General features: G+C 41.0%; 1 protein-coding gene across 1 annotated transcript; it reads left to right on the forward strand.

Annotated features, from left to right (window-relative positions):
* Positions 1-24,151, forward strand: GKN1 (gastrokine 1). The gene is made up of 7 exons (XM_023552525.2): positions 1-12; positions 2,913-2,966; positions 3,056-3,193; positions 4,388-4,498; positions 5,363-5,510; positions 16,389-16,565; positions 24,063-24,151. The coding sequence occupies exons 1-7, from the start codon at positions 1-3 to the stop codon at positions 24,149-24,151; spliced, it is 729 nt and encodes a 242-aa protein (XP_023408293.2).
* The last annotated feature ends 480 nt before the right edge of the window (positions 24,152-24,631 follow it).

A 24,631-nucleotide genomic window follows, 5' to 3' on the forward strand; every position in this document is an offset into this window, starting at 1 on the left:
ATGAAGTTCACAGTGAGTAGATCATTCCTTTTGAATTTATTGCTATATAGTTGAAGACTGTTATCTGAGATATGAGATCTGCTTCTTAGGGCAATATTACTATAACGCAAAAATGTGTATAACACTGCCTGTTTTCTCTTCATGGAATCGCAGCATTTACAAGCATCTCTATAGAGAGGGATAACTATATTGGAGTAGACAGCTGTCTAAGCGCCTTGGGCCATGCTGCCCAGGGGCAGATTAACCAGTAAGCACGGTATGCACAGGTTTGCATTGAGCAAGCTTACCAAAGGGCTTAATTGTATATACTTGCTGATCTGTGGTGAGCAATTTACATGGGTTTCACCACATCTTTGACCTGGGGCCCTGGTGGCACACTGGTTAAGAGGCTGGCTGCTAACCAAAAGGTCACAGTTCGAATGCACCAGCCACTCCTTGATTGCCCTATGGGGGCAGTTCTACTCTGTCCTATAGGGTCACTACGACAGCAACAGGTTTGGTTTTTTGATTTTTGATGTTGTGGAGGACAGGTGAAACTGTGCACTGCAGATTGATGGGAGGGCACAATTGGGCCCGTGTGTACCTTGCTTATTGAGTAATCTGGCCCTGAATTTGCTGCCATTAATACAATTACTTTCCAAATCACATAATTCAGGTCTCAGTACACAGAAGCAGTCCCAAAGCCCCAGAAAGTGCCTGATACTTTCCCACCTCCCTGAATTCCTCCTTTGACCAAAACTCCTGAGTGTGTTCCAGCAAGGTAAAAAGCTTCTTATCAAAAGAAGTGAGTGAGACGTATATTGTCACATTCTCTGCTGGGAAATAGAACTCCAGGTGAAAAAGGTTTGCCTTGGCCCCTGTCCATGGCCATTTATTCATGAAAGTACCTGAAGCATGAAGCTAGCACAGCGTCTCACCTGGGGTTCCAGATAGAAGGCTGAGAGTGTAACAGGTGGACCACAAAACTCTGCCGAAGTAACCAACAGTATCATGTGTCTCTGGTAATAGGGTGCAAAAGGGCTAGAATCAGGCCATGAGGATATTTCATGTTTCATGTATTAAACACTAGAACATATTCTAGCAGATTCTGATTCATAACGGAGCTGTAAGTGTAAATGAGTTATCTACAAATTAGCCCTCCCCTAGGTCCCTGGGGAAACCCTGGTAATGTACAGGTTAAGTGCTATGGCTGCTAACCAAAGGGTCGGCAGTTCGAATCCAACAGGCACTCCTCGGAAACTCTATGGGGCAGTCTTACTCTGTCCTATAGGGTCGCTATGAGTCAGAATCAACTTGACGGCACTGCGTCGGGTTTTATATAAATATAGGTCCCCGGGTGGCACAGACTATTTGCATTCAGCTACTAACTGAAACAGTGATTGGAATCCATCCAGCAGTGCTGCAGAAGAAAGACCTGGCTATCTGATTCCATCAATATTACAGCCAAGAAAACCCTATGGAGCATTTCTACCCTGGAACACAAGGGGTCGCCATGAGTTGAAATACACTTAACAGCAACAGATTTTATTGTTGTTGTTGTTGTTTTTAATAGTGGCAAGATAAAAAAAAAAAAAAAAACTAGAGGTATGGCCTTGGCAGAGTCACTCCACCTTTGAAGCTCAGTTTTCTCATCTGTAAAAGGATTAAATTGTACTAGAAGACCTTTAAGATTTCCTCCACCTCTAACTTCTTAGGAGACTGTAATTTTTACCTCCCTCTTAAGCTATTATGGGGAAAAGATTAAACAAATTTTAAAATTACCTTGAATAGCCAGTGCAAGTCTCAAACCATTTTGCCCCAAGCCAAGGAAACAATACCAAAAAAAAAAAAAAAAAGCCAAACCCATTGCCGACGAGTCGGTTCCGACTCATAGCAACCTTATAGGACAGAGTGGAACTGCCCCACAGAGTTTCCAAGAAGTGCCTGGTGGATTCAAACTGCCAACCTTTTCATTAGCAGCCATAGCACTTAATCACTCCACCACCAGGGTTTCCAGAAACAATACTAGGTACCCAGAATGTCCACTCTGCATAAAGCTCTGTGTTCTGAAACCCAGTGTCAAGTGTCCAGGGACAAATGACTAGACCAAGTATTGTGGGATACTGTTATTGACTTCCCTTCTGCTAAGCATGTCTGATAGCCAGACACCCCATTCTCAGCCTCTCAGAAGCACCCAACCAGCCTACTAATCCTTTACTTTCAAAAAATGAGTACTGTATTTCTGCTAAGAGCTTGACTATAGGGTCGCTATGAGTCAGAATTGACTCAACAGCAACAGGTTTGATTTGGTTTTAAGAGGTTGACAAAGGAGAGAAAGCATCCCAGATCAAATAGGAAAATAAATCATTTTCAGATGTGATTTTCAAAGCTTCTAACCATCTTCTAATCATGTACACTATTCATTTTCATATTTATTTTTCACTATACTGATGCTGCTTCAATTTTTCATAAGACTTGCATAAAAAAAATTCCAAAGCTACATACCCCAATTGTCTAGTTGGTTCTGACTCATGATGATCCCGTGTGTGTCAAAGTAGAACTGTGCTCCATGTAGGGTTTTTGATGGCTGATTTTTCAGAAGTAGAACACCAGGCCTTCCTTCCAAGGCATCTCTGGGTGGACTCAAACTTCCAACCTGTCAGTTAATAGCCAAGGTCACTAACCATTTGCACCACGCAGGAACTCCAAAGCTATACAGCAGGTTAATATAATTATTTCTAATTGATTTATCTTTCTACCTTATCATTAAAACTTTCTCTGCTTAAAAACAATAATAAAGCTGAAAAAAAAAAAAAAGACCACTCAACAGAGAGATAAAATTAGTAAATACTTTTCATAAGCACGGATAGAGAAAGAAGGAAGAAGAGACCGTTTTGCCATATAACACTAAGCCAACTTTGTTGTGACTGCAGATACTCATTGCCGGACTTCTTGGAGTCTTCCTAGCTCCTGCCCTTGCTGATTATGTAAGTCTCATGTCTTAAAGTTTGCTACCAAAATGTATCTACAAAAAAACTGTAATATTAAATCATTCTCAATTTCTTATAAACCCCAGAATATCAACATCAGTGACGAAGGCAACAGTGTTGGAAGTGGGCAGCAATCAGTGAGTGTCAACAATGAACATAACGTGGCCAACGTGGACAACAACAATGGATGGGACTCCTGGAATTCCATCTGGGATTATGGAACTGTAGGTAGCCAACATGCAATTTCCATTCTTTAAAAATAGTGTGTTTCTTTTTTAACCAAAAACAAAATTTTGCATGCTAACCACAGAAAAGTCAAAGTAAGATAAATTCTAACTACACATAAGTATATAGTTATAGGTAAAAAGGTCCTATTCCCTCACCTATTTCACTCCTTAGATGTAACTGCTGTTAGTAAGTTTCCCACAACCAGTTAAACCTCAAATCAAAGAAGTTATTAGAATCCAGTGCGTCCAAGGAATTGTGGGGATATAAGACAACTATGGAAACCCTGGAGGCGTAGCGGTTACAAGCTATGGCTGCTAACCAAAAGGTCGGTGGTTTGAATCTGCAAGGTGCTCCTTGGAAACCCCATGGGGCAGTTCTACTCTGTCCTATAAGGTCACTATGAGTCGAAATAGACTTGACGGCAACAGGTTTTTTTTTAAACAACTATAGGGTCGCTATGAATCGAAATCGGCTCTACAGCAACAGATTGTTGTTGTTTGTTGTTGTAAGGCAACTATCTCAAAGGCCAAATCCCTTGGCCTATCTGGAGAGACCTTCAGTAATGAAAAGCCTACACAATATTACTGCAGCCAGGCATAGCCCATTTCATTTCATTCTGTATGCAATTTCCTTCTGAAAAGACAGAAATCGGTATTTCACCTGTAACTCAGAATGTCTAAAGGAAATACAAAGGGCAGTATCAATTGGTAAGGAAGCAAAAATAACAACAACAAAAAATTGGTTCAAGATAAGAGACCCAACTCGTAACAAATTGTACTTTTAAAAAGCCAACTTTTTATCTTTTCAGTTTTATCATCCGATCAATTAAAAAAACTAACTCTTGTCTTACCAGCCTGCTTGAGATTTTGTGAGGATCAAAAGAGATTACATGATAGCCTTTTTTAAGATTCATTTCAGCCAAACAGACATAGGCTGAGTGACTCTTACAATGCTAGAACCAGGGAGATAAGACAAATCAGCCACTGGGCCTCTGCCCTCAAAGATCTTGTTGTCCATCCTGACAAAATAGGTCTGATTACAAAACACAACCAGATCCAGGACTCTCATTCTAGCTCGTCGCACTCTGAGGGTTCCATTTCTCTCTGCTGGGTTGGAGGATGGAGCTGATGTCTGATGAGAACAGCTCCTTGGAGAACGTACACCTCACTCTCCACTGTCTTCTTCAACAGGGCTTTGCTGCAACCAGACTCTTTGCCAAGAAGCTCTGCATTGTACATGAAATAAACAAGGAGGCTGTGCCCCCCATTCATGTCCTCGATGCCCTGGTCAAGGAAAAGAAGGTTAAAAAAAAAAGTTTTTATTTTTGGTGAGGGGAGGGCTTATGAAATAAAAACAGTAAATAATAAAAAGGTTGCAATCTCTCCCTCTTGACTATCGAATGTGGTAGCGTGCAGCACATAAAAAGAATAGCAGAAGGCCAATGAGAAGCGAATTGCCTGAGGCAGGTAGCTTCCATCACACTCATATGCTGCTGTTCACACCTGCTTCTGCAGCCACTGAGCAAGACAGCTGATAGCTTTGACCTTTACAGAAGCAAAGCTCTGGTCATGCTATTTTTTTCACAGGGGTTGGAATTAGGATTGCCAGACTTAGCAAATGACAATACAGGGTGCAAGTTACACTTTAATTTCAGATAAACAGTGTCTAATTGCTTACTATAAGCATGCCCCATGCAATATTTGGAACATAATTAGAGTAAAAAAAATATTTGCTATTTATCTGAAATTCAGATTGAACTGGGCATCCTCTGTTTTACCTGGCAACCCTAGTTAGGGTGGGAGGGGAGGGAGAATCCATGGTACTTTAAAATATTTGCCTGAGTTCATATTATTACAGCTGATAAATGGGTACCTTTCATTGACAAGTTAATGAAAATGAATAGACTGCATTCTCAGAAGCTGATTAGCACGTAGCCCAATCCAGGAAATCTCAAATGATCAAATGAGATCCAAACTTCAAAATAACTTTAGCCTTGGACATTCTAATATATACAGCACTGCAATTGGCTTTTCAACTCCATTATGGAGAGATTACAGTCAACCCATGCCCACTGAAGACCTTGCACCCAGCCCTCAAATCAACAAACCACTGGGCTTGACATTCATTCTCTATCTTCCTTTCCACCTGTCTTCTTCCACACTCAGCTTCAAGGAAAAGGACCAGGAGGACCTCCTCCCAAGAGCCTGGTGTACTCAGTTAACCCTAACCAAGTCGATGATCTGAACAAGTTTGGAAAATCCATCACTAACATGTGCAGAAAGATTCCAACATACCTGGCTGAGGAGATTCGAGGTGAGTAGCATCCCTACCGTACACTCCAAATCTGTGCACTTGGAATTGTCAGACTGTTCTTGGGCGTGTCCAAAGAGGGCACCAATCACAGGGGGATGGTAATGAAGGCTAATACTTACATAAAGCTTGGTCTGTGCCAGGCACTAGTCTATGTGCCTTAGCATGTGAACTCATTTGCTCCTCATGACAATCTTTGTTGGTAAATTCAATTGTTAGTTCCACTTTACAGATGCGAAAACGGAGGCATTCAGGGATTAAGTAATCTTCCCAAGTCACACAATCCCTGCCTGGGTTAATCCCAAACGGTGTGGCTCTAGAATCTGTGCTCTTAAACTTTACCAATACTGCCTCACAAGGGCAGCTCTGGAGTAAACTTGAGACATATGGTATTCCAAAGAATACATAAATGGCTAGATGAAAGGATAACGCCAATAAAATCTATTGACCTTCAATAGCTCTGACAATATCTTAATTTCTGGACATTCAAAGAATAGTTTACACAAAATAAAGCATCTACCTGGAAGCTTAAAAACAACTTTCCACATCACTGTATTGATTAATTCCACAAGGTCTTTCTGATCCATAGCTTGTGTGTGTATGTGTGTGTGCGTGTGTGTGTGTGACAAATGGGAAGAAAAGAGTCCTTGCAAAGACATTGATATTGGCTTTTTCTTTTCTTTTAATCAGGGGAAAGCCTGCTCTTTTCCTTAGGAATTTGCTTCAAAACTGATATATTCGGGATTCTGAATATTTCCCTCTGTGGAAAAGTAGTGGCAAGCTAAAAAAAAAAAAAAGTCACTGTGGATGTAGTCATTAGTACATGCCATGAAGAAACATAGGTTCTAACAGCTATCATGTCATTCTGAAATTTTTCTGCTGATCATGTTTGCCTTCTTTAAATTTCAATAAACCTATTTCACACTGAATTCAGTTTATACTGAAATTTCTTGCGATTTCTATTTGAATGCACAGGATTAAAAGTGCAATGTGCTGGTGGCATGTTGTTGAAATGGATTGATTCAACTCTTTGCCTGTACTTGAGACCTGTCCCTTATAAAGAAACCCTTCAGGTAGAAACTGTAAACCACAGTGCTGGGAAGGGTTCCAAGGCTGCTCTGAAGACTGCTGTACGTTTAGTGTGTGCACAATTATGTTTCAGATGAGCAAGGACAGAAACCCACTAAAATTGGCTTAGCTTAAGCTCAAAAGGGGGAGTTTATTGCAAAGATACAAGGACATATGTACAATAACCTAAGGGTGAGAAATACAGCTGAGTCTTAGAAAAAACTGGAACCAGGAATTGTATTGACAGTAAGACCCATGACATCACGCCTAGTATTCCTGAACCCCAATTCCAATGTTCCTTGACCCTCTTTGATTCAAGAGTTCACCGCCCCCACTCAGTAGTGGCCAGGGCAGTGAAGTCACATGGGACACATGTAGCCCAGGGGCCTCCACTGAACGAGAAAGAGATTTCTGAGTTGAAGGTGACCACAAATGTTGTATATTACAATATTAAACTATAGTTCATTTTTTAAAAGTTAGGGCCTACCATGCTCCATATATTATTTTTTAAATCCTAGGAGCTATAAAAGAATTCTAGTCTATTCCCATGACTTCAGAAGAGATCTCCCTAAATAAGCCTAGCAAATGAAACTAAAGACGTCGATTCCCAGTATCTAGAAAAACCAGTCATTATTGGAATGAAATCATTATAATTTTCTCTATCTTGATATGATTTCATTGTTGTTCACATGAAGTATATTGCCAGAGTAGCAAAGCTTCCAGAATATCCTAAAGATGTGAAGCATGGAAACCTGTGAAGACCCATCTAAGACCATAGTCTTGGATACCACACTACCGTGAGTGAGGAAGAAATAAAACTGTGACTCACAACCTGGATACAATGTCATGTAACTGGCTTTGGGGAGCTGACCAATCTCATGTTTCTTAGGAGAATCTAACCAGTCACTATTTCGGGATAAAAAAGCTAAATTCACTATGAAGAAATAAAAACCCCAATTATATACACCTATCAAAATACACAATCCTGGGGAAGTCAGCGCAACTTGAACAAGGCGAAGTCAGAGAAGATTCACAGACACATCCAAAATCCCTGAGGCATCGGGTTCCTGGGCTGAGGGCTGGGGACCACGGCCTCAGGGGACATCTAGCTCAATTGGCATAACATAGATTATAAAGAAAATGTTTCACGTTCTACTTTGGTGAGCAGCGTCTGGGGTCTTAAAAGTTTCTGAGAGGCCATCTAAGATATTCCACTGGTGTCACCCCATCTGGAGAAAGGGAGAATAAAGACACAAGGGAAAGATTAGTCCAGAGGACTAATGGACCGCAAGCACCACCGCCTCCACCAGACTGAGTCCAGCACAAGTAGATGGTGGCCAGCTACCATCGCCTACTGCTCTGATAGGGATCACAATAGAGGGCCCCTGACAGAACTGGAGAAAAATGTAGGACAAAATTCCAACTCAAAAAAAAAAAAGACCAGACTTACTAGCATGACAGACACTGGAGAAACCTCAAGAGTATGACCCCCCAGACACTCAGTAATGAAGTCACTCCTAAGGTTCACCCTTCACCAAAGATTAGACAGAACCATAAAACAAACAATAACACACATAGTTCAATCAAGTATATAAGACTGAACAGGCATACCAGCACAGGGGCAAAGATGAGAAGGCAGGAGGGGACAGGAAAGCTGGATGAATGGAAATGGGGAACCCAAGGTAAAGTAGGGAAGAGTGCTGACGCGTCGCTGGCTTGGCAACCAATGTCACAAAACAGTATGTGTATTAATTGTTTAATAAGAAAGTAAAAAAAAAAAAAACTCACAAAGAAAAAACTATAAGAATTACAAAGGATTAACAAATCCACCAACCTAGTTGAAGATTTTAACACATACCTTTTAAGAGCTTATAGATGAAACACTTAAGAATATAAAATATTTTTCTAATAAATTAATAAGCTTATTTTAATGAACATATATAGAACACTGCCAAATACATATTCTTCTTAAACATGTATAAAACATTTACAAATATTGATCACATAAACAACAAAAACTCAAACCAGTTACCTTTGAGTCAATTCCAACTTAAGGTGACCCCACATATATCAGAACAGAACTGCGATCCACATGGTTTTCAATGGCTGATTTTTCAGAAGTAGATCTCCAGGCCTTTCTTTCAAAGTGCCACTGGGGGAACTCAAACCACCAACTTTTTGGTTAGCAGCCAAGTCTTAACCATTTGCACTATTCAGGAAATGACCCATAAACCAAATCACAACTTTCAAAGAATTGGCATTAAACACACACACACACACACACACACACACACATTTTCTGACCTCGATTTAACTGAAGTAGAATAAATATTCTCCTCCAAATAAAACTAAACAATTCCATTTTTTTGGTTTAGGCAGCATGCTTTGAAATAATTCATGAGATAAAGAAAAATTCATGATGAAAATTAGAAAGAATTTAGAACTGTGTAATTATGAACACACCACATATCAAAAGCTTGTGAGTAACAGCTATGGCAGTATTTAGTGCAAAGTTCATAGCCTCAAATGTTCATCTTATAAAAGAAGAACTGAAAATTTGAGTTAAGCATTCAATCTTAAAAATTAGGGAAAAGTGTAATATATCTAAAATAAGTAAAAGGAAAGAAATAATATAGACAATATCAGAAATTAGTAACATAAAAACAAATATAGAACAGCAAGTCTCAATAGAGTCAAAGTTTTTCTTTAAAAAGGCACAAAATTGACAAACGTAGGGCAGGATTGACCCCGAATCAAAAGACATAAGTCACAAAATAAACAACGCTGGTAATAAAAAAGGAGACTAAGCTACAGACGCTGCAGATACTAAGATGTTTATAAAAAAATAATGTGAACAATTTTATATCAATTAATTTGAAATCTTAGATAAATTGAATTTCTAAAAAAAAAAAAAAGCTCACTCAAGAAGAAAAAAACCTAAATAGTTGTATAACTAGTAAAGGAATTGATTCAGAAGTTTAAAAACTTTGGAGTAGAAAACAGGTGGTTTTGACAGCAACATGTAGCAAATATGGGAGATACGCATTATTCTGATTTGAGTGGTTAGGAGCTACGGTTGCTAGCCAAAAGGTCGGCAGTTCGAATCCACGAGGCACTCCTTCAAACTCTATGGGTCAGTTCTACTCGGTCCTGTAGGGTTGCTATGAGTCGGAATTGATTCAACGGGAACAGGTTTGGTTTTGGTTTTTGGTATTCAAGTGTTTAGGAGAAAAGCATACTCTCCAATCTATTTTATAAGAATATTATTAACTTGATTGCAAAACCTGACAAGGATTGTGAAGGAAAAAATATAGGTCCATCTGTCACAAATACAAGTACAAAAATTATTTTAAAAATGATAGTAAATCACTTGATCAATGTATAGAAAAGGTAATACAGTAGAATTGTTGGAATTTTTCTAGGAATGCAAGTTGGTTTGCTATTAGAAAATCAATAATGTACTACTTCACCATATTAGAAGATTAAAAGCCAACAATCTTTTGATCTATCTCAATAGTACCAAAAAGTTATATAACAAAATTGGATAGCCATTCACAATAAACAAGTGATTCTTATAAAATTAATTCAAGGAACCCAAACGGCACTGGGTTTTTGGGTAATTCAAGGAAACTTCATTAAAAAAAAGCCTGCATTAAGCACCATGTACAACAATGCAAGCATCCCTGTTAGGACAAGAAACAAGACAAGATGCCTGTCATCACCAGTTGGCGGCAACCTTGAACTGAAAGTTGGCAAGGCAAGAAAAAGAAATAATAAATACAAAGATTATAAAGAAAATAGGAAAATGGCATCATTATGCCCAGAGGACATGATTTCCTTTGTAAAAGCACAAATGAGTCTATAGGTAAATTAGGAGAGTCAGAATTTTAGAAAGGCATAAAAATAAATATCAAATAAGAATTGTATGTTCATACCTCAGCAGCAAGCATGTAAAAGTATTCATTTGTCTAAAAGACCATTTGTAATAGCAGCAAAAGTGTGATGTCCATGTGAAAACATTATTTCATTTATTCAACAGTATCTCCTGAGCACCTGCTTACATGTATGGCATTATTCCACACATTTGAAATCCGTCAGCAAAGAAAACCTGCAAAGACTCCTGCCCTCGTGTAGCTAGCATTTTTGTTGGAGGAGGCAGAAATAAATGATAAATATAAACAAATGATAAACAAACAAATAAGTTATTGCTATAGATTGAATTGTGTCCCCCCAAAGTATGTGTTGAGTTCCTGGCCCTTGTACCTGTGGAACAAGCCCCTGGGTGGCGCAAAGAGCTTGACTACTAGTCAAAGATTGGTGGTTCAAACCCACTTGGAGGCTTCTCAGAAGAGAGGCCTGGCAATCTGCTTCAGAAAGGTTACAGCCATTGAAAACCCTAGGAAGCAGTTGTACTCTGCACACATGGAGTCTCCACGAGTTGGAATGGATTCATTGACAACTGTTGTGTCGTCGTTGTTGTTGTTTTTGGGAGGGGGAGTTACTCGATGTGATGCTGTTTAGAAATAGGGTTTTCTTTGTTATGTTAATGAGGCCATAGCAGAGTAGGTACTCCCAGGGCATCTGGAAGCTATACAAGAATGTTGGTAGGGTCAGTGTTTGGAACAGGAAAAAACTGGAAGTAATCCAGATGTTTGCCGACAGTAGAATAGATAAATAAACCATGATACTTCTGTTTGATAGAACACTGAACACCAATAAAAACAAATAATCACAGCTTCACACAACAACAAGGATGACTTTCCGGAAAATAATGTTTAGCCTGGAGAGCAAATTGCAGAAGAAAAACATACAGTATTTATATAAAATGTACAAACATGCTCATTCAAACAACACTTCTATTTTAGAAATATATACACGTGGTAAAACTACGAACAAAAGCAAGGAAATGATAACAGAAAAAATTGGCATTATACATACCCCAGAGAAGGAGAGAAGGGTTCACAGAGGAAGATTTTCAGGATAGTGGTAATGTTCTCTTTCTGGACTAGATAGGAAGGGGTGGGGAGATACATTCCTGGGTGTGTGTTGTATCATTATCTCTTACAATTTACATATATTTACATATAGTCGTTTGCACTTAAAAACCAAACCTGTTGCCTTCATCAAGTCAACTCCAACTCCAACTCTTGGTGACCACGTGTGTCACAGTAGAACTGTGCTCCCTCGGGTTTTCAATGGGTGAATCTTCAGAAGTAGATCTCCAGGCCTTTCCTCAGATGCCTCTAAGTGGACTCAAATGGACTCAAATGTCCAAACTTTTGGTTAGCAGTTGAGTGCATTAACTGTGTGCACCACTCAAGGACTCCCTTTTGCACTTAATATTTAATTACAATTTCTAAAACTTAAAAGCACAATAGGAATGTAAGATAATATTGTGAAGACAGTAAGAGGATACACATGTACGGATGGAAAAAAAAATTGTCTTTGTGTGTACAAGGCACGAGGCAGAAGCTTCTCAGTTCTTGCTGGATTTTTGAGGCCGGTGGTTCCATTCAGTCTGTTCAGACTCATGTCTCCTGTGGCATAAGGAAAAATGAGTTCATTCCCCACCAGGCTGCTGAGATGTCTGCAGAGAGAAGCCACTCTTCCTGGGCTGTGCTGGTGCCAAGCCCTGCTCTCCTCAAGACTCTAACTCACTGTTTGGAAGCCTGCTGTGCAATTTCCCATTTGCAATTTTTTTTGGCCTTGAGTACCAAATACCAGGCCATACCTATGCAGCTCAGCCCATCAGGAGACGCAGGAAGGTTGCAGAGCTGGCTTGCAGGCTCATCTGAAGTTTTACTGAGTTCATGAATTGGAGAGAGGCCCCAGAGAGGAGATAATATCAGCCTGACCTGCAGGGAAAAGTTAACTCAAATATTTGAGATAAGCCCCCCAGTTGAAGTTCTGACGTAACCGCTTAGTTTACACCAAACCTTCAGCAACTGGATCTTTTCAGAACTTTCACTAATAAATTTTAACCTAAAGCCAGTTTTTCCAAGGAATTTTATATAGACAGATACATGTATCTATTAACTCAGCTTCACATTTCCCAAATACCCAAAAGTTAGAAATAACCAACCAAGAATATCAGCAAGCACAACCAAATTAAAGCATAAGAGAAAGCATGCCAAACCTTATATTGTTGCCCAGAGTCAGAATCGCCTTAACGGCAATGGGTTTGGTTTTCTGGTTTAACCAGAGGTTCACAGTAGTCTGGATCTGTTTAACCATACCTGTTCCCTAGTATTGCCTTGATCCATGAGAATCAAATAGGAAGACAGAAACCATGAGTGTAAATGGATCCCTTCACTATGAGCATCTTCAGCAGCACGTCCCACTTACAGCTCTACTTTTATGCTCTTCGTTCATTTATATATTTGACGAGTATTAATTTGCACTTACTATGTGAAAAAAATTTTTTTTTTTTTTTATGTGATAGATTGTTCTAGAGACTGGAGATAAAGCAGAATAAGATAAAAGGAGTAGTTAAAGTGGTCGTCCTCGTAAAGCTTACAGTCCAGCGGAGATAAACAATAAAATAAATATGCAATAGAACAATGATGACTATTGGTAAGGAGAGAACAGATAAGGTGAGAGAAGAGGAAGAGCCATCAGTGAAAGGCTGGCATGGAGGAGAAGGGTTGTGATTTTATATTAAGTAGCCAAGAAAGGCCTCTGAGATACTGTGGCATTTCTGCAAAGACCTGAAGAAAGTGAGGAAATATGGTTGGTGGTTGTCTGGGGAAAGAGTGAGAACATGGGAACAGTAAGAGCAAAGTCCCTGAAGTGAGCACAGCCTTGGGCTGTTAAAGAACACCAAGGGGTCCAGTGTGAACCGAGCAGGCTGAGCTTTGGGAGAGAGTGAGAAGACGTAGGTTGGAGAGGTATATGTAGGTATAGAGGAATTCCAGGTAATGCTGGAACTTGAAGCCCACTGTCTTCATTTCTTAGTGCTGCTGTAACAGAAATACCACAAGTGGGTGGTGTTAAAGAACAGAAATTTATTTTCTCACTATTCAGGACTCTAGAAGTCCATGGTATCACTAGGGTTGTCGTCACCCAGTTCACTAACTCATGATGTCACCTGCCCCCACCCCCGTGTTCATTACCACAATATTGTAGCTAAAACACCAGAAAATTTGACAAAATCTGCAACTATGAAAACACTGGCAGCAACGCAAACAGCTGTGCCTGTAGTGGTGCAGACGAAACCACGTGATTTGAAGCGTCATCGTAATTGGGTAATAATAACAGCTTTGCCCAAAGCACATTGGAAGGTTCAAAAAGTAAATCAGCATGTAGTTTTAGCCTTGTAGGTGTATGGATACGTATAAACTGGGATTATGAAAAATGTTTTTGTTGTTACACCGAACTACAGGGATATTTTTATAAAAAACACTAAATTTCTGCAGAAATACTGCACAAAAATTTTATAGACCGTCATTTTGGTGTCACCACCTCTGACAAGTCCAAACACCCTGCACCCCCCCCTCCATGACATCCCTGCTAAAAGTCCAAGTTCAAGGTGTGGCTTTAGAGGAAGGTCCTTTCTTTGCCTATTTCAGCTTCCAACTTGAACTTGAAGTTCCTGGGCTTGTAGGTTCGTCTGTCTCTGTTGTCTTCTGATGATGTCGGTCTTCCGTGTGTGGCTGCTTGCTTATCCCTGTGTCTCTGCTATTCTATGTATCACTCAGAAGTGATTAGATTTAGGACATATCCTACACTGATATGGCCTCATTAAAATAACAACAAAAATCCTGTTTCGAAATAGGATTGCATCCACCAGTATAGGGATCAGGACTCCAACACATATTTTGGGGAACACAATTCAACCCGTAACACTCATTGTAAGAACCCTGGCCTTTGCTCTGAGTGGGATGGGGATTTTGGAGGACTCTAAACAGAACCTAAAGGCTCTGACTTACCACTCTGGTTTCTGTGTGAATACTACCCAGGACCCAGTGCCGTCGAGTCAATTCCGACTCATAGTGACCCTATAGGACAGAGTAGAACTGCCCCATAGAGTTTCCAAAGAGAATACTAGTATATTTCAATTGTCTTTGGCCTTAGAAGTTTTAGAACTCTTCGAATAAAAGTAAACACAATCAGCAACCTTCCACCAAGTGAGTGCTCTGAGACCAGCTGAGAGGATGTCTCAGTTACTGGAATTGCACTTCAGATACAAAAATCCCCCTTTTATATGCCCTGCTTATGCCTCTTATTTCACAACCTGTAGCAACTGCATATCATCGCCTCGTATAAAAAACGCATAAACCAAAACAAGCAAACAAACCCGTTGTCCTCAAGTCAATTCTGACTCATAGTGACCCTATAGGACAGAGTAGAACTGCCCCATAGGATGTCCAAGGAGCAGCTGGTGAATTCTAACTGCCGACCTTTTAGTTAACAGCTGAGCTCTTAACCACTGCACCACCAGGGCTCCGTAAAACACACAGGCATCGCCAAAGGAAGAAAGCTAATTCACCAATAAAAATGTCTTCCTATCTAAATTATGATCACAGGTGAGGGATTAAGGAATGTCTTTGGTTCAAATTCTATTAGACTAGCCCAATGTTTCAACAAATGTTAGCTATTCTTATAATGAAATGCTTTAAAGAAATATACACAACGTTTGCGCATCATAAATCTCAGTGACATCTTTGTCAGTGTTACAAATGGGCTCTGTAGCCCGTTATGATTTTTAACTATTATTCATGTATACGAGAGATCCTCATTTTGTAATATTTTTATTTTGAAACTGCAAAACTCACTAGTTCTGATAGATTTAATTATTTATTGTAATTGTTTGAGGTTTTGAGTAAAAGGTAACAATGTCTCCAAATCGGATCACGCTGCTTTCTTTTTTACGGTATAGTTTTTCCTCCCTTCCCTTCTTCCTTCCTCACTCCCTCTTTTCTTTCCTTCCTTCCTTCCTTCCTTCCTTCCTTCCTTCCTTCCTTCCTTCCTTCCTTCCTTCCTTCCTTCCTTCCTTCCTTCCTTCCTTCCTTCCTTCCTTCCTTCCTTCCTTTTCCCTAATTACAGTATTGGCTAGAATATTAAGAACAATGTAAAATAATATTGGTTGCAGCACGTATCCTGGACTTATACCTCTGTTTTTTCTACCATTAAAGAGAATGCCAATAATCGGTTTGTCATAAACACATAGGGAGATTTATTTGTAAATGGTATGGAATTACCTCAACTTGGAAAAAAAGGAGAAAGAAATGAGTAAGATTAAATTTAAAATATTTATATTTGGAATGACTGTTTTAAAGGAAGGTGGGAGGATAAAATGTTGGATATATAAGAACATGCTTCTTTCCAATATTTTGGCATTATTAAGTTCTGTTTCACAATGTAAGGTAAAATATTTAACTTAGTCAGAAATAGGCCCCAGCTTTTAGTGCCCAGGAGTCCCTGGGTGACTCCAGTTGTTTAGCACTGACTGCTGACTGAAAGGTTAGTGCTTTGAATACACTCAGAGGTGCCTCAGAAAAAAAGCCCTGATGATCTTCTTCTAAAAGCTCACAGCGTTGAACACCCCGTGGAGCAGTTTTACTCTGAAACACATTGAGTCACCGTGGGTCAGAATTCACTCGACGGCAACCGGTCTGGTGTTTTTGTTTGTTTTTCTAATAAATTACTCTTACGTAACTGGAGTGTTCTGCTTTATAGTAAGAGTGCAAATAACGGCTCCCTGGCAATAAATATCTCAAAGTCCCACGCTCCAAGCCCACCTGCCAAGATTAGCCAGATTCCAGGCTTTGTCTGTCTAGGGCTCTTTGCCCTGACATGTCTGTGCTATTCTAGGAGGTAACTCGTGTCTAAAGGACCTTCCTGGTTACCCTCGCTTCCTTCCACCCGGAGCGGGAACCCGGACATGCCTCGCTGAGCCTGGGAGCTGCCAGCACTTTCGGAGTGGCAGCTGCTGCTGTGCTACTAGCAAGAGGCTTGGCTCTGATACTAAAACCTGGATACTCAAAAGAGGTATCTTTGCTTGCTCTTGCTGCCCACAAAGGGATCAGAGCTCCTGAACCTTGTTACTGTCAGGCATGTGGCTTAGGCTGGACCTTCTGCTCTGCTGTGGCTTGACTGCTGGAACAGATCTCTGCCCAAGCTACACAACTTCACACAGGTGTCTTCTGCAACCAAGTGTGTACACGTTAACATCAGGCTCTGCTCCAAACCAAGGAGGTAGCTCTAAGGTCTGTTTAACACTTCTTCTGTTTTTCTGTTGTATAATTCATCAATTTATGTTTTCTATAATATTTAAAGGAGCCCTGGAGCCACACTGGTTAAGTACTAGGCTGCTAACCAAAAGGGTGGCAGTTGGAACCCACCAGCCACTCCTGGGGAGAAAGATGTGACAGTTTGCTTCCGTAAAGATGTACAGCCTTGGAAACCCTGTGAGCAGTTTTACTCTGTTTATAGAGTCTCTATGAGTCAGAACCCACTCAACGGCAATTGGTTTTATAGTTTTACTTGCTACTACTCTCCTTAAGCCTATTTTGTTATTATTCTTCTAGTTTATTGAGTTGATTACTTAGTTTATTTTTTGTCATTTTTTTGTTAAATAATAAAACATTTACCACCATCAGTAATAAGTTCTGTTGATATCATGTACCCTCTGATATGAGGTGGTTGAGAAGGGCACTTGGTGTCTTTGATACTCTTCCCAAGAATAGATAACACAACCCAATCAAGAGAAAACATCAGAGAAACCCAAACTGAGGGACATTCTACAAAATATCCAACAGTACTCTTCGAAAGTGTCAAGGTCATGAAAGACAAGGAAATATGGAGAAACTGTCACAGATTGGGGGAGGCTAAAGAGACATGATGACTAAATGCGATGTGGTATCCTGGATTGGATCCTGGAGTAGAAAGAGGACATTAATAAAAAATCTGGTGAAATCCAAATAAAGTCTGTAGGCTAGTTAATAATACTGTAAAAAATGTTAATTTCTTAGTTTTGATCATTGTACCATGGTTATGTAATATGTTCGTTCATATTGGGGGAGCTGGGGGAAGGAATACGGGAACTTTCTGTACTATCTTTACAATTCTTCTTAAATCTAAAATTATTTCAGAATAAATAAATGACAAGATTAAACCATTTTACTAAAAGATAGACTTAGATTTTGTTTAAGAAAAAAATCCAAGCATTAGAAAACATAAAGCTAAAACAAAGATACATCAATATATGAAAAAATAAATTGGCAAGGATTTATAGGTACAACTTAAGTAAATAATAAAATCAGAGGTGGTAATAGTAATGGCCAAAAAGTAAAATTTATGGGAAAAATCAGTTAATAAAATCATAGGAAGTCATGTGATGATAAAATATGCAATCTGTATTTAAGACCTAATGGTCATGAACTGTACGTGCCACCCCCAGATTACATTCATTCAAAGTATATAAAATCAAAAATTTAAAAAAAAAACTTTTGGAAATGCAAAAAGAATCTAGCAAAACTACAAAAGTGAGAGAACTTAACATACTTCTCAGTCTTTGACAGATCAAATTGACTAAAATAAAATAGGAGAAACTTCAGTGCTTAGATGTTTGCGTCTGGACATAGAATCACCATGAAATTCAGACCCATACAGATAGACCCATATCTGCCGTTAGTAACTCAAAAGCCAGAAGCTGTGTTGCAATGGTGACATTATTTTTCTGAAGTGACAAATAACTCCTGATAGAGTTCTAAACAAAACAAAGTACAGTCTTACCTCAATTTACATGTACTTGTGAAAAATTTGGTGTCTATTAAAAAGATACAAAGAACGTTTCCTTATGTTCAAAGCAAGTCGTGATCTAGACTCCAGTCGTGTGGGACACAGGACAAGTCTTGGTAGCCTATGACTAGGCGACAGTGGACAATGTGTAGTAGAGCATCACTGGGCCACTCCCACCAAGTGGCTTCAGTGCGTCCCCTAACCCCCTTCCCGTTTAGTTTTGACAACTGGAACCTCCCCTGTAATTTTCTTAAAATTTTTGCTTTGCTTGATATGTGTTACCTGTGAGCAGTGAAGAGGAAACCCCAAATCAGAGCCTTAGTGTGGTTGTGATGTCCCAACTGTGTGAAGATTTTCCTTTTATGTTTTACTGCCTGGAGCTAGCTGGGTCTTCCAACTGATAGAATTCTCTAGTTAGGGGATCATATTAGTTTTCTAGGGCTTCTATAACAAATTACCATATACTGGCTATCTTAAAATAACAGAAATTTATTATCTCTCAGTTCTGGGGGCCAGATGTCTAAAATCAAGGTGTCAGTAGAGTTATCTTCCCTTGCCTCTTCCTAGTTTCTGGGGGCTCTCAGCAATCCTTGGCCGTCCTTGGCATGTACCTGCATTGCTCCAGTCTCTGCCTCTGTCTTCACATGGCCTTCCTTCCTGGGTATGTCTCTGTGTCCTCTCCTTTTCTTATACGATCGCTCTAATCCACTGTGACCTCATCTTAACTTGATTACATCTGCAAACACCCTGTTTCTAAATAAGGTCACCTTCACAGGTTCTGGGTGGACAAGTATTTTGGGCGACACTCTTCAACCCACTACAGGGACCACTGAGGCAATTGACACCCCTGTTTTTCTGAGATTGCTTTACTCTGTTGGAACAAGTGTGAAAGTACATCACACTCTAAGACTACCACTCTAGAACATCCTGAAGCCATTTCTAGTCAAGCTTTGACCCAGGCCAACCACCCTCAACTCCATCCTCTGCCGTTCTGAACACGGCAATACTCATGTCGGGATAGAGGTCTGGCCAGAGGCAGCCTCAGTGCTGGAATCCTGCTGCTGCATCAAATGTTTTCTTTGCCAGGTTGGTGGTGGTGGTGCTGAAGTTAGCTTGGGCACTGACTGGGCCCTTCCCTGGCTGCTCTCATTACCGTTCTTTTGTTGAAATGTCTTGCAAGCCATCTAAGAAAAATGAAAACAGGTTGTTGCTTCAGACAGCTGCCCTCAGGCTGGCGTAGACCCACCTCGTGAAGTCATGTACAGGTTAGAGATTTGACTGCCTTGGACCACCTTCACTTCCAGCCCACTAGGGGCTTTGCTCTACGTCCCGCTAATGTACTGCTCAGGCAAGGCTCTCTTTCCCTGCCTAAATCATGAGCTGGTTGCTACTTCCCTCAAACCAGTCCTTTAGCACAGTGTATGTGACAAAACCTCTTCAGTTTCTGGTCTTTCAATGATATTCTTACATTTTTTTCTATTGCTAGTAAAGTTTTTTACTCTTTTTTTGTATTATTTGTTAAATCCGAAGAGAATATGGAAGAGAGGAGAGTTAATATATAGGGTTAAAATGTCGCCTTGGAGTAGGGACTGGACAGGTAGCAGAATTAATATCAGACCCCACAAGGGACTTGTCAAGGGGCAAGTGGCAGCCAGGACCAGCACCTGTGATGGGGCTGTGGTGATTCTGGAGCTCAGGGATGAGAGGGAGGATTTTTGAGCTGCTGATATCTCTGTCTACAAAGCCTACCATGGCTTCAGGGCACAGTGGTCACGTTGGCATTGGCCTGGGAAAACTGCTGCCAGGTAATGACAGAGCAGACACCCACATGGATTTTTTCAAATATTCAGGCAAAAAAAAAAAAAAGAAAAAACTTTCTAAGCTCTTGATATATGTAAAAAATTCACATTCCAGAAATATATGAATGTACACATTCTCCAGCTGTTTGATGAAGTGTGTGTTTCTTCATCTAGTCCCTCATTTGCCCCTCATGAGGTAGGTAGGGAAGACTAAGGAATTCACTCAGAACCAATGTAGCTAGGAAAGGCTGGAGGACCAGGACTGGGCCTCAGGTTTTTCTCTCTTTGAGTCCAGCGCGTTTTCACTCACAGGTTTATCCAAATATATCATCCATTGAGAGAGCAAGCATGGGTTAGGGAAGAGAGCTTTAATATGTGCCAATATCAAAAGCTAAGCCTTAGCTGAATGCTAAGTCCTCTGTATGTTCTCATTGTGAAGAGCATCAAACGTCACAGCTTCAGGGTAGAGAGTCCCAATACTCCTCATGTACCCATGCACACACACACATACACACACACACGAATAGCATTAATAATCTCAATAGGACCAATTACACCCTCCCTGGGCCTTTTGAGTTCTTCGTCTAACCACGCAAGCCGGTCAAGTCAATAATGCCGTCTTTCATGCTTGAGCTCTGCAGATGGGCCCTCCCTTCTTGGTCGTTCTTTTCTTCAGTGGAAACTGCTCAGAAGACAGTGAAAGCAAACTCAATACAGCAACCCCACCCTCAACCCACACATACCCCAAGATCAAAACTCTCCTCAATCTCTAAGGACTTGCTAGGAAAGAAATACAGAGAGGAGCCTTCTCACTTGGGTTCCTAAAAGCTTGTCTTTTCTAACCCCTTATCCTGTGCTGTCCACTCAGGGCAGTATAGAAGCTTGGCCACGCCCACCTCAACCCATCTGTGTAGGACTTGGGTAACTGGCAACGGGGGGTAGATTAAGCACAGCTGGACTCAAAAATGGGTCCCACTCCTTGGTTTTGTGAGCCTAGCTAATTAACTGATCAGGTGGGGCCTCAGGGGAAAAAATGGGGCTAATAATGCCTACGGAAACCCTGGTGGTGTAGTGGTTAAGTGCTAGGGCTGTTAACCAAAAGGTCAGCAGTTCGAATCCACCAGGTGCTCCTTGGAAACTCAATGGAGCAGGTCTACTCTGTTCTACAGGGTCGCTATGAGTCAACAGCAACGGGCTTTTTTTTTTTTTTTTTTTAATAATGCCTACTATGTTAGTGTATGGGGCAGTTCTACTCTGTCCTCTAGGGTCGCTATGAGTCGGAATCGACTCAACGGCAGTGGATTACTATGTTAGTTAACTATTACAAAAAACTCAGCGCCTCAGTAGCATTCAAAAATAAGCATTTGTTTTTCACTCATCAGCTAGCTGGGGATTAGCTGACCCAGGCTGGGCTCAGCTGAACATCTCTGCCTCAAGCTATGAGTCTCTGGTCTACTCCACATGTCTCATTCTGGGCTCCAGGTAGAAGAGGTAGCAACTACCTAGGAGGAGCCTGTCACGGCAAGGACAGAAGTGATGGAAAGCATGCTCAAAAATACGAGCACATTTCAAATCCCCGTCGCATCACATCTACTAATAGGCCATGAGGCAAAGCAAATCCTATGGCCAAGCCAAGTGTCCAGGTTCAGGGAAATAACCCCCTTGTGCATTCCCCATGCAAGAGGCATTGAAAAGTTGCATGGCAAAGGGCATGGATTCAGGTTGCTGTGAAGAACTGAGGCCAAAAATTCAATCTGCCACACTGCTTCATGGGATTGTTATAAAGGTTAAATATAATAATGTATGCAAAGGTGTTGATGCATTAAAAAAAAAAAAAAACCCAGTGCTGTCAAGTCGATTCCAACTCATAGTGACCCTATAGGACAGAGTAGAACTGCCCCATAGAGTTTCCAAGGAGCACCTGGTGGATTCAAACTGCTGACCTCTTGGTTAGCAGCCATAGCACTTACCCACTACACCACCAGGGTTTCCTGTTGATGCATAGTGAGTATTTAATAGCCATTTGCTTCATTCCAGAAACCCTGGTGGCGTAGTGGTTAAGTGCTACAGCTGTTAACCAAGAGGTTGGCAGTTCGAATCCGCCAAGCTCTCCTTGGAAACACTATGGGGCCCTTCTACTCTATCCCATAGGGTCTCTATGAGTCGAAGGCAGTGGGTTTGGTTTTGGCTTGTTTCATTCCATTGCGTACACTCCAGGCCCACTACTGTCACTCTCTGCTGAGGTCTATTCAGGATGTGTAGATAGTCAGACATGGCCTCCATCAGTTCCGTCCTTCACTTTACAGCCTGCTGCTCCTTGCATCAAGAAGTGGAATCTAATCCCTTCCCTTTGAATCTAAGCTGACCTCAGTGAATTCCTTTGACCAATAGAATGTAGGAGAAGTAACATTCTGGATTTCTGAGTCCAGGCTTGCAGCTTCTGTGTGGATCCCTTGGGATACTTGTCCTTGGAACACTCCCTTTGGGAACCCAGCCCAAGCCACATGGGGAATAATATTTAACTGTAAGATTTACAATCCCAGTGGAGCTCGCAGTCAACAGCCAGCAACTACTTCTAGCCATGTCAGTGGTCCATCTTGGATGTCCCGCCCAGTTGAGCCTTAGGATGATGGCTGCCCCCACTGACAAATGTCCTGCAACCATGTGGAAAACCCCAAGAACTGCCAAACTGAGCCCAGTCAATCCACAGAACCATAGGAGATTAAAAAAAAAAAAAAGTTCTTATGAATCATAAGTCTTGGAGTGGCTCATTTTGCAGCAGTAGATGACCAGAACATTGGTCAATGCCATTACCTCCACTGGCCACTGAAGCCATGCAAGATTCTGGTGGGCAGAGAATTGGCTTATTTGACCATTTTCCTCTCATCCCCAAACTCAGCACAGCTCAGTCTTAGAGCTGGTCCCACCTGTCCTTTCCAGAACTGGCAAAGCCCTTTCACGAAGTCCTAGCAGGTTTTAGCATGAGTTCAGCTCCCTCTCCATCCCTTTTATTTCAAAGCAGGGGGTGGTAGGTGGTGGGAGGTAAGGGGTGGGGGATAGGGGGATGGAGAATGAGGGATGTGTCTGTGGTAAACAGGGTTACTTTGGCAGGGACTTGGGGAGAAGCGGACACAGACAGGTTTAAGTTCTCGACGGAGCTGCACGGGAATGGCCTGTTCTGAGTTCTGCGTGCAAGAATATTTTCCGACTCTCTTCCTTCTAGGAGACTCAGAATGACTTAGACTCAGATGGCCTGAACGGACCCTTAGGCTTTCTCCTAGTGGATGATCTTTACCTTTGACCCCAAACATGCGTAAAGCCATAATCAAGAGGTACTCTAAGCATCCGATATCCCAGAATTCTGCACTGACTTCTCTGACTTCCCACACTTAGAAGAACGCAGGCCTACAGGCACACATCTGCTGGCAGAGAGCCTGGTGGCCAATGACAAGGTCCTTCCAGGTCCTGACACATCAAATGGTGGGAGTGTCTGTGGGAGCCCACCAACGTTCTTGAAAACTAAGTGCAATTACAACCCTTTTATTCAAGTGATTCTCCCCTGTTTGCTTGCTTTTTACAGAAGGAATTTTACAGTGAATAAACCAGCCACCCTGTGTTTGGAATTCAAGGATCTTCAACCCGTACATAAATCAAAGGAAGAAGGCTCATAATCCGCTTACCTAAACATGATGGGTATAACGGCATTTAAATGCTTAAAACATTTAGATAGATTACAAACTGTTCACACGCAAACCAATTTCTGGGCAATAGAATAAAGGAATATCAAAACTAAGTACTTTGTTATGTTAAATGCTATGTGATGGACTTACTCCAGAAAACCTAACTCCTTGGAATTCTAGTAGTGGGAAACCATTGCAAAAAGGGATTGAGGGGTTTAAATTTAACTTTTCAAAACGTCCTCAATTCTCCACCTTCCCACTTACAGGACTACATGATGGGCAGAACATAGACAGTCGCAAGCTGCACTTAGCTCTGGGGCTTACAGACACACAGATTTTTAAGCAAGTGACTTGACCTCCCTGAGTCTCAGATTCTTCCTTCATGACACAAAGATAATAACATCGAAATCATCAGCTGTTGACAGGATTAAATGAAATATGACATCTGTGAAGCCCCGAGCAGAATCTTGTCATCTAGCAATTCATTTTCTTGGCCAACACTAACTAACCCCTCCCTCTTTGCTCGGAATCCAACCTTCCTGCCTCTCCGTGCCAGCCCCCCTCAGCTTACTCTCAGATTGTCAGCCCTTACATTTCCTGGGTTCCTTCTGCAGTCATGGATACCTACTTTACCTACTTAAACATCTCTGAACTTGAAAACACACACACACAAACATGCAACCTTGAGAACTTCCTTCAACCACACGTGTTTCTTCCCCACCTCCAATGCCCCCATCCCTCTTTACAGCTTCACAGTTAACTTTTTCCACTAACTGCATCCACTGTCTCCCTTTAATTTACCCTTTTTGTTTCTAGCACAATTTAGTTTGTAAAA

The sequence above is a fragment of the Loxodonta africana genome, chromosome 15 (genome assembly GCF_030014295.1).
Source record: "Loxodonta africana isolate mLoxAfr1 chromosome 15, mLoxAfr1.hap2, whole genome shotgun sequence".
Lineage (NCBI taxonomy): Eukaryota > Metazoa > Chordata > Mammalia > Proboscidea > Elephantidae > Loxodonta > Loxodonta africana.

Bases quoted from the DNA above. Each gene is read 5' to 3' on its own strand.
- GKN1 (XM_023552525.2), top strand. The intron at 2,967-3,055 runs GTAAGTCTCATG...TATAAACCCCAG, and splicing joins CTCCTGCCCTTGCTGATTAT to AATATCAACATCAGTGACGA. The intron at 16,566-24,062 runs GTATCTTTGCTT...TCCCACTTACAG, and splicing joins AACCTGGATACTCAAAAGAG to GACTACATGATGGGCAGAAC.